Source organism: Opisthorchis viverrini (assembly GCF_000715545.1).
Source record: "Opisthorchis viverrini unplaced genomic scaffold opera_v5_145, whole genome shotgun sequence".
In the NCBI taxonomy this organism is placed as follows: domain Eukaryota; kingdom Metazoa; phylum Platyhelminthes; class Trematoda; order Opisthorchiida; family Opisthorchiidae; genus Opisthorchis; species Opisthorchis viverrini.
In genome coordinates, this window is record NW_008751802.1 from 365,067 (window position 1) to 376,438 (window position 11,372).

The 11,372-nt window shown below is 44.2% G+C and overlaps 1 protein-coding gene across 1 annotated transcript; it reads right to left on the reverse strand.

Annotated features, from left to right (window-relative positions):
* Positions 1–222: 222 nt before the first annotated feature.
* Positions 223–10,733, reverse strand: T265_06766 (hypothetical protein; the record flags this gene model as incomplete). Its single annotated transcript, XM_009172119.1, has 2 exons — positions 223–1,465; positions 9,578–10,733. The coding sequence occupies 2 exons, from the start codon at positions 10,675–10,677 to the stop codon at positions 331–333; spliced, it is 2,235 nt and encodes a 744-aa protein (XP_009170383.1).
* Positions 10,734–11,372: the final 639 nt, after the last annotated feature.

The following is an 11,372-nucleotide window of genomic DNA, read 5'->3' on the forward strand; positions in this document are numbered from 1 at the left end:
GGATTCTATGTGTCCTTGTTTCAATTATACCGCATTTGTTGCACAGCGACAGTCTAGGTGATACACACAGAGTAAACTGCAGCTGCATCTACTCTACCTCCTAACCATTACTTGTGAATTTGTTGTTGGGTATTTTCAGCTCATCCGTATGCTCTTCGCCAAACGATCTGTTTCTTCTCGTCCTAAAACTCCTTTATCATAAAAACCGTTTATCGCATTGCCGCAAAACATTAGCAGCGCCCAATGGATTCGAGGTCTTAAGTATAAAACAAAGGTAGCAAGCTCGAACCTGTTGTGGCGGAAAACTCCACTGCATAGGCGCTGTCCCTCCTAGTTCATTCTCGCGTATTTCATCACATGCCCGAATTCGCCTTCTTCAGATACCCAAATTTTGCAGGCACTCAGCATACCAACCTCCCGACTACCTGCTGTAGTCAGTCCCAGCTCGCTCAGGACATTGTACGTGGTCTCCAGAGCTGGAGCACCGGCGTATGTTGAGAGCTGCATTTTTATAGCCCCCAGTATCTGTCCGTAGTAGGCGAATTGCAAGAATGCTCTGATCAACACTTCCTTCTGGTCCGAATCCAGGGCCTCGTAGACTGGTTGTGTCTCCTCGCCGCACTGAAAATGCTTATCGATCAAGAAGAAAGGAATATCACAACGAGCACCATCTTCATCCACGTATGGTTGATTTCTGATTCTGCTTAGAATTCGATAGATCGGTCCGAATTGTATATGCCCGCCTAACTGCATGTGTTTTGCATATAGGTTGTAAGCACAAGTCCCCCTTAGGTCAGTTCGAATTGTGTCGTACAGAGCTCGATAATTGATCTCGTTGGGAGCCTGGTCTTCTTTTCTCCATGCGATCAGATTGTTCAGGTACATTTGGTAAGCATTCCAAATACCATCTGCGTACGGTAATTGTGACGTCGGTTTTTGAAATGTATTCAAGGTGTTTTTCACCTGCTTTTCCGTTTCACTGAGACTCCAATAATCCGGACTGTCAATTGCGTTGCTCATATTGTACGCTGGATTCATGCTTGAGAATATGACCAATGGAATATCAGCTACGCCGCTGGTCTGCATCTCACCTTTCGGATGTAACATTCCTAAAGGATTCTCGACGAGGGTTCGGATCGGCTCGCGTTTGATCATTGAGGATCGAACCTCATCCGCCCTTGGTAACAGAGTCTGATCAACTTTACGAGAATGGAGCCAGGTGACTGGCGTTTTCTCAAGCCACTTGGTAATGCTCACGTTTGACAAACAATGGTACTTTTGGGCCAACGGATGACTGCGCGCAGGCTTCGCCGTTTGTCCATATGCAGCTATCCATTCTTGACAAATCTTCTCCAATTCCGGATCGTTCAGTACCATTTCGCGGAAGGCATCTTTTGACGCAGGCACATCGGGTATGACAACGGAACCGTCCGAAATCCATGCATGTGTGAATAGGCGTTTCGGTCTGTTGAGGGTGAGGGGAGACAGGGAACATGATAGACTTATGACTATCAAATCAAGCACCGATTTTTTTGGCTGTATGTTGATTTGTAGCTCCACCTAATCGTATTGTCAATCAAAACAATCACACATTGACTCTACCATATTAATATGTCCCAATACTGACGCAATACACTACACATAAGATTGCTGAAAATCCTTCGACAGCCCACGACCGGTTTTGCCTTTCTTGGGGCTCATCAGGTAGGCTTAGTCCCCGAGTTTCCGTCAATCTTATGTTCTACTTGAACTCAAATTTCGCGGATTTAAAAGAGAGAGATTCAACTAGGTTCCGTATGAGTCTCTCGCAAAACCAAATTTGTTTGCAAATGAGTGTATTTCGCTAACATTCCATTATGCTTTCACAGGGTGTTATGATAAGGACCTCACTAGAATTGCTCCGCTGTATAACAGGTTCCCTCAGGAATGAAGTGCGTAACTCCCTGAGTTTCAATCCGCGATTTGGAAATCTCCACCTTACCAGAACATCTTAATGTGGAAAAGAAGCGGCTTGTACTGATGACCTTATGGCATCAATATGTGATCGATATTCAAATGAGGACGCTGACATAGGTTGATTTCATCGGCTATCTCTAGACGCTAAGGACAGAACGCCTGATGTTTCCCCAGTGATTTAATGCATGTTCTAACAGGTATCGGTTCCGTACATAACTCTGGCATGTAAAAAGTTCATACAACGGGCGGCATCTTGAATGTCCTTCCACCTTTTCGAAGTTCGAAAAGTTATCTCTGGGTGCACTGAATGGTCTCTCTTAGTTCCAACGTGGTTTCTGATTCAATTTTGGCTCATCTTATTTTACTGTCCGCGGATTTAACAATTTTTTTGTGTGCGCGTCTGGGTAGGCAGTTCATAACAGCGTTTCATCATCTCAGTTTACATCTTTTCACCTGTGTACATACTCATCCTCTCAGACACACAGTAGCTACGCATCGAGGGGGTACCACAGTTGAAGACTATATTTTCAGACATCCAGGTCTTAGTACTTGTAACATTTCAAGCTATCGAGTATAAGGCATGTAAGTCAGGTCATTTAGGGTGAGCGTGTTCCTCATCTGAGTATCGTTGCCTCACCACGTTTCCATCAGTGTCGTGCAGCTCTTGTCGTCCAGCCCATGCTCTAAGAGTGCCACTCATGTGGAACATCAATGAGTTCACCGTTGAAAAAAACGACTTTTTGGACTGACTAAATTAGCTATCGTACTGCTTTGTTAAATTATTCGGTTTTGGACATCCCTAGAATAGGGAAGCAAATAATGAGTCCTTCAGGGCACTTTAAAACTGCGCGCACAACCCCATTAGTCCTACCAACCCTGGTCCGGTGATGCCAGGCTCCAGCGTTGAGGTGCTCTAGTCATCAGTCCAGGGTGTCTCATGCTAAGATAAAATCTAGTCTTCGAGGGACTTTAGAAAAAACAAAACCGACGGTCAATGTTTACTAATCATTTCATGTTTTGACGTCTAATGAGTTGTAGGCCCGCTTCACTCATTTGTTGCTCGATTTCATCGTTTCATCATTCCGCGACACCGTTTCTAATCTTAGATGTTTTCTTATAGGTACCATTCCATTTGGTAGCGATGAATTTATCAAATACTCTGGCAAGCTTACTCAGATAACTTATCCGCGTGTTAGTAATGGATCACACGCGCAATCGATGATAAAGTGCAAAAGTCACTCTTCCCTCTCACTCTAGGGTTATGAGAATAAATCGAATCCGCAAAAGATGGTAGTTGTTTGGGTTAGGAGTAGTCCCCCTCGTTGGTATTGTCTTATGTTATACTCCGATTCGATTTCGCAAACCTAGTTTCCATAACCAATGTAATCACTGAATTAGTTCATTCTGTTTATTGAGAAAACCCAGAATATTCCGAGTCCCTTATATATATGCCACCCCTCTCCGAATATCCTACTGTTAGCCATCAAATCCCGGATACTTATTGATGTTTTAAGCCTTGTTTGATTTCCTACAAGTTTCAGCACCATCATGTGGAATTTTCCTTCATATGTTTGGTCAGAGTTTCTACACTTTCCTAATACCGTCTGTCATTCCAACTTTCCTACCATCTGTCCGATGCAAAATACTGAATACCGAACCAGGCTGCGAACAGTAATCAGAATAGAGAATAGTGAAGTCCTAAAAAGCATCCATTTCGCTCTCACACGAACCCAATCCTTGCATTAGCGGAACCTTACAATCATGTGGCTCAAAGGACGGATGTGTGGTGTGTAGCAAGCAACTTTTTCATTGATCGACCCTCCCTGGCTCGCTGCATAGCTATCCTACAAACAACAAGGTGATTTTCGTGGATAGACTAGACAGAACGTAGGAGAAACGGCTTGGGTAATAGATTCATGGTGTTACACAACCAACAGCGAAGTGGTTAGTAACGACCAGGTGACATACACCATTGTTCAACGAACAAGCTGTCACTGTGTGGCAAAATCAAAATCAGGTGCACGACAACTCAACAGTAACCCCTCAGACAATGCATTCTAACCATACTTGAATTCGTTGCAGCATGTTATGGACTCGTCCATTAGGTCCCCCTTACTTTTCATTCTACTGTCCGACTGCCAGTTTGGTGTTGGTAAGAAACGCTGCCATTTTGGGCTTTTCAGACGATCGTCTCGGCTCCGAAACTTCTGTAGACTTTATACACATGCATGTACAACCATGGGACAGATACAGTAAGAACACACGCATGAAGCACAATCGGTTACTTTCGCAATACTTATTCCTGAGGATTTCGACAGCTGAAGCGCGTCCTGCAATGCCGATGCACACTCTAATCACACATCTTCCGCCATAGCACGGTACTTTTGCTCCGCGTCACCTCAACCCATTGTTGACTTCACCTCGATGGACGATGAAAGTCTGTAAAAAAACATTGTCAAGCTCAGCGAACAATTCGACCACCAGCTGAACAATTCCAACCACCAGCATCCAAGTCTGTCAAAAGCATCATTCCTTGGACGACGGAAAACTAATACGCTGGGCGGTTTATCGATGTATGCGACTAAGTAGTAAACTAGTGGGTAGTGTGTCGTGTGAAATTCTCAGATCCACTCCGATTACTTTTATGTTAGGTCGCTGTTGTTTTCTTGTCCATGAATATTTTGTAGTTCATATGCGTACTAATGTTTATGACCTTGCCATTAGTAATGCTCCCTGTCAAACAAGGGAAAGCTCTTTACATCCAACTAATTATGAATTGCAGCAGAGTTTGAGAAGAGTGTTGGAGACTATGTAGGAAATGCATGCGTTAGTGCAATGCTACGTATAAATTCCACCCCTCTCACATCAAATGCATTACTGACAAGGTATCAGGCATTTGGGTAGGTACAGTGTTACGAATGGTTGCAGTACTAAGCGAACGCGGGTTTGAGTTTCGGAAGTACGTTGGAAGTTGAGGCTATGAAATAAAGGTGAACATGGCGTCAGATATCCAGTAGAATCCTCAAAGATATTCTTCATTCATTAGTACTCACTAATTTCAGATACGTGCTCCAAAGAACTCCGCTTATCCGAAATTTACTGTTAAGTTAAGAAATAAGATGGTTAGGACCTAGAAGACCACGTTTGTTTGATGAGTCCCAAGAAGGGCGAAACAGGTAGTGGGCTGTCGAATAGTACTCATCAACCTCATGGGTAGTGTTATATCAAGGATGGTTTCTTTTTCCCAACTTGTCTACCTGTACTGAGTAACTATAAGAACCAAACTCATATTCCTGCTCTGGTAACCTAGGAATCCTTGCTTGTCTATTGAAAACACCATCAAACAGGCCGATCACCACACGCAGTCTGTAAATGGAGAAGCTGACGATTTTTCCTACCAAGAAGCTGTACTGGGTGTGTGAGCGCAGCGGTCAATGGCCAGGTCGTCTTTCTCTATGTGTCATTTAGAACGACGAACACTAGTAGTCACTTACCATTTAGGATGCGAGCTGTGCAACCGATCGATTTAGCCTGTTTGGAGTGTATTTTTACTGACCACTAGCTATCAACATCGCTTGGAACGTAAACGGTCTAATTCATGAATCCAAAATATTTTTATTGTGATATGTTCGTATGATGTTTGCTGTCTGTGCGTTGGCAGCCAAAAGAACATAGTCGACCATATAGAGCCATATGCTATGGTGAGAACATGAGCTTGAGCGCCGACTTATCACAGCGGAAGTCGTATGTTCAAGAACGAACATAACAGGGTGCCAGCGGATTAGCTTCCTCTGTTTGTTCATCTCGCAATGGCCGCAAATTTTGTCGTCGTGTACCGCTCATGCCTGAGGACACAACTCAAATGACTGGATTAATTGGTTATTTTTTTAGGGCTTATGTAATGCCAACCTTCAGTGTCTTTTTAAATCTATTGAGATGAAACTTTGTACACGTATATGATCATCATTACGAGCTTCTCGCCATCGTGAAGTTTTTCGAGGATGGGTTGACTCTACGTGACTGTGACTCAAAAACGGAAATATGGAATGCCATCGAATTACAAAGTTTGTGTGACGATAAAACGAAGTAATCACATTACAAAGATCAAATCAAAGGCGTTAGTGGCTGGAGTGCGAGTGAACCACCAGCGTATTGTGCGCATGAGGAGAAACTGCTGTTTTTGGGAAAGTTTGTCGGCTAATTATCTGCTGGATTTAGCTGATTCGGATATGAAACGCTGTTTGATATTTACGCGGATTTACATTCCGGCAAATTAGGCAAAATGATGTTACGGTATTATGTTAAGTAATTGTTAGTTACGTTGTTAACCGAATGAGTGGAACTGTTCACTTAGAGTGCAGTTTGGTTAGAGCGACAAAGGACCAAGTAGTAGGTCTTTGAAATGAGCGACACGTAGTCAATATTTACGCAGTAATTAGTCGTCGATTCGACCGGTAGTGATTCAGCATAATACTGGCATATCTGGGTACCCAGTGCTCTTCGCGGAGTGATACATTTGTGAGCAAAACTGTCGCATAACAATGATGGGATTGAGGCTTTCAAAATCTGGCACAGTTAACAAACTGCCACTTGTGACAGACTTGAATATAGTTGGTAAAGAGCAGGAACAAACGCAGGCAGTTAATGAGTTGGACAAACAATCGCCATATCAGCAATTGTTGTATCTCACTGCTCCAACTAGGTAACTTCGGATACGACCTCCAACGCTCAGATCTCGGAAGTGAACTGGAAAATGTTTCTTGTCAATCTCTCAGATAGGCCGAAACTTGCAGGGCTGGTATTCGTGTCGAATGATGGACCAAAGAGAAGGGAACAAGTTTCGGTGACGGTAGTAAACATACGAAACGATTAACCGCCTAGTATGGTAGGAACACCATCTGACAGAGCTACCACCAGATCACCTTTTTGCATTCTGCAGTTGATTAACTAAGCAGTTCAAGAAACAACTGGATGATTTCATCCTTGGTTGTATATGGCCTAGTAGCCACCCATTCAAAGGAATGGAGTCTAGTTTTGACGGACCCCGTGGAAGCGGTGTAACGGTTCTATCAAGCAACTGTCTGAAATCATGGCTATCAATACAAGTAAATTTACCGTCCAGGAAATGCTATCGGACCAAGCCAGTAAGTATTCTGCTTACTTGCTTTCGGGTACTCAGCTGGATCCAGTTGAGTCTCCCTTTAGGACCAAATGAGTGTATTTCGCGACAAATCAGTCTGGTTGTGTCTGGTTGATTGTTCGTAGCAGAGTAAACCTCTCGGGACTAGAAGTAGCACGTGAAGTGTAGAAGACTTATATCCCCACAACACCTCATGTTTTACAATGGCGGATCCACAGTGCTTACGGTGCAGCCACAAGACGTTCCATCGCACTGCGGATATAGAGAACAACGAACAACACAAGCCATACCCAGGAAAAACTGGACAGGAAGTCCGATTAAGAAGTGAGTACGTCGTCGTCACTAGGATCGACTATAAATCATGTGCCATGGGAAAACCAACTGGACCTGGACCAGGAGGACGCGATGATCCCATAACTCTCGACAGCAGCCACCTCCACTTTATGTTGCCACGTCAATGCCTTTTTCCACGAACCTCTCACTAAGAGTTCCGGGTAGAATGTGGAATGTCTCAACTAACATAGCCTGATGAACTTTATTTGATGCTCTGGTGCTTATGCAATTCACTGCTAATACTCTCCGAATAGCTGATGCATACTGTGCTTCGGTGAGGTGGGGCGAGGTGGTCCAAGTGGTTAGGGTGCGAATTTATTGACCGGAAGGCCCCGACCGACTTCTGCCCCTCGGTTTCCCCTATCTAGGCTTGGGCAACTTGGCAGTATTCAAGCCCTCGTGCTTCCTGGTGGCATGGCAGCCAGGTACCGAAGGGGTGTTATAGCTGAACGATTTTTTCGGTGAAATTTGGCTCTGAAGCTTCAAGTACTGAAAGTTGACAAATGTGTTCCCGCGTCCTGATAATGCGTATACTGACTTCCGTTACAACACCATCACTGCTCACGCATCTACTCAGGTACATAAACCGGTCAGCAAACACAAGGTTCTTTCTCTGAGGTTTCAAAGAGACAGGCAGACCGATAGCCCTTATTGGTACATTGCGTTTTGAAGGTGCAAACGCAAACTCAGAGAAGAGATCACTTCCGGAATTCAGTGAACTTCCAATATTTGTATAAGTCCACGGGTCATTATCTAGATATGAAAACGATACCGAAATTCCGGGTCTCTTTGAAGATGGCAAAACTGAACAAGAGAGGACAAAGACAATAAACTTGACGAACCTCGCCAATTTTGGGAATATTTGTAGGCAATTCGTTGTAAACCCATATGACTAGAAGTGCGGGAACACAGAGGAAGGAACATTCGTCTTTGGTCGGTGTATGAAGAAAAACTGACCTGTCTTGGGAGCCCAGTACTCCCTTGAATCATTGATCAGCTGTGGCGCTGCTCAAACCTAACTTTGTATGAAAACGATGACTGTACCGCTATCTCGATGAAATTCTGCCTGCTGTTCTGAGATTTTCTCGCATGTTGCAGCCCTATTGATAGGACAGATTCCCTGTCGAATAAATGTGTATTTATGCCCCCTGTAGTGAAACCTAAAGGGACTGACCAAAACTGGTCTTTTATGCAAGGCGATCTCTGCCATGATGATCGTGAACGTTGAAAGTATCTCCTAGGATCTCAACAAATGTAGTTTCATCTGAAAGCTGGTCTTTGTTGACATCGACTTTTCTCCAGAAAGAGGGACAACTCCACTATCAAGGCCATCCACATAAAAGTTGAGCCTACACAATTGTATCAAATGTTAGACATCTGATTGAAGTGATATGCGGAGTTTAGCATCACCTAGCGATATCCTTGTTTAGTTTTCTGTGTCATGGTGGTTTACAGAGGTTGTAGCCATTGTTGCGTGACGTCACTGGCTCCACAGTGAGGAGATCAGCCACAAAAGAGACTACCTTTCAGAATGGATCGATTTCGATTGGCGTAGCAAATGTATTCCCTGAGCAAAAGTCCTCCCCGAAGAGGCGTTATTGGTTGATCCTTCGACATGGTTTTCTCAGAGGTAAACAAACGCTTGTGCGATTGAGTCGAGTATGTTGTGTAAGTTTAAATTCAGTAATGGCCAAAGAGAAACATGTCCAATGTAAACAGAACCGTCATCCTCTGTAGTTGTCCCCGACAGTTATGTAGTCAGTTTGCAAAACGTTCAGCCAAAGAAGGCCTTCCACTCTTATTGGGGTTCATCAGATGGCCATAGAAGTAACTCGGACTGGCAGTCGTATTTCATGGGTTGCAGAGTACGTGATAATCGCTCACATGACCTGTCAGTCCCACTCTTGGGGCTTTCGGTTTTTCATGGTATCTAGTATCGGTTCAGAGAAGTGCAATTCCAGTGAACTTAATTGGAGCCAACGTAAATCCTCATGGAAGTTAGCGATCACTAGCTTTAGATGATCGCAAAATTATTTTGAGTGACTGACCGAAAGTGAAAAGAGTTAGTAGTGGCTTCACACAATATCTCTTAAGCACCTACGGTATTGAGTTAAATAATCTGAATAGAGACCGATAACAAGAACTTACATGCCATTGATGAACACTGTTTGTTGTCTACTAGATGAAAGTAGCGCAGCTACGATAGTGGCTCCGCTATCCTCTCCGTACAACAAAACTCTCTCTGGATCTGCGTTGAACAAGTGTGCGTGTTCCTGAATCCAGGCTAGTGCCTGGCGCACGTCTTCCACTCCGTGATTTGGTCCGGATCCTTCGATCCCAAAATCTGAGAACCCGAAAACACCTAGTCTATAATTAATCGATACATAGAATACTTGCAACTCTGAAGCGAGATAGGAGGAAATCATTCTTGGTCGGTGCTCCATCAGATAGCTTCCGCCAATGTAGGCCACAACAGGCAGTCCACGAACCGGAAATGCTCGCTGTTGTATATTTTGAACCCACGGAAATTTGAAGCTGAGAGAAAGACAAGACTGCGGCTTTCCGACCGGCACCATCTTCCCATTCTTTGGTTTCATCTGTGCACATTCGGATTCGTCATCGTATCTCTCCTTGCCAGTAAACCGAATTTGTCCGTTCACAAAAGTGCGTTTCTCTTGTGCAACTCCATGCCAGTAGGCCAGATAGCATTCTATGAACGTGAACGGATAGTTCGCTGAGGCGAAGTAGGATTTTTGTCGTGGCAATGTGGCATAAGGAACACCATTCATTGAGTACCAGTCACGCACATTGGTGGGTTCCGGACACAATGCTGCACAGCTGGTCACAATGCAGCTGGATGGCAACGGCTGACCTAAGCCCGGCCTTTCATCCAGCAGTCTCCGCAGTTCTGCAGCCCGCGCTATCGACCATGCCTTCCACATTGCTACTGGGGCATGTGCAATCCACAGTATAATGTACAACAGACTTATCATAACAAGAAATCGGATGCGTTTCGCTTTCTGATGCGCTTTCATCCGATCCCATATCTCCGGAGTTGGCAACAGAGATTCTAACGGCAGGTAATTCCTCACTTCCAGTTCACTAAGTTCATCCTCCGTTTTCACACTGGCTTTTGATCCTTCTGTGGCTGGATCTCTGGGCTTCGCCTTGTAAGTTTGGCTTTCAGAGGCTGATGGGTATGCAGATGACGTACCGATCGAAAATGTGGGTGATCCTGGTTCATTCATGACACTCTCAGACGTCGAAGCACAACGGATTCACTTCTCAGTACTTGCTGTACAAAGCAAGCAACCTGCATTGATTCGCCATTGACTGATTCAAAATTCTCCTCAGTGTTATCAGTGAGGAGGTTTGGTCACGTGCTTGTAGGTAAACCGATCACATCTTTGAGGTTGATGTGAAATGACACAGAAATTCCTTTCGCCTTGCGAAGATGCCCTACTTAAGTCATTCTATTGCATCGTCCTTCCACTAGAAATAGAAACAATGGAAAGATCAGCATTCTTTTATAGCATCCTTGAAAATGGAGCATTATATTGCTTTTTTCGAATATTTTTCAGCATGTTCTGTCAGTTGGGGGTAAAGGGCATATATGGGGAATTCCTTGTATGCTCTAATCTCTTCCCTATTCACTACTGGGGGATTCAAGCTATGGAGAGTTGCCACGTGGAATGATCACAAAAACAACCTAACAGTAAATCATTTGTCCAAATCAGTTTGAGCCAAGCATCTTGTGTGATATAGCAGTGTGGTTACGAAATAGGTACCCGTGTTTGCATTATGCGACGATACATTGCATGTACACACGGTCTGATCCGCCATGAAACGCAGTAGTCTCCCCTCTAATAAGCTGTATACTTCTAGATCGCTTGTTCCATACCGTCAACACTAGGTAGCAGGGGATAATTCCAGGTTACTTCGT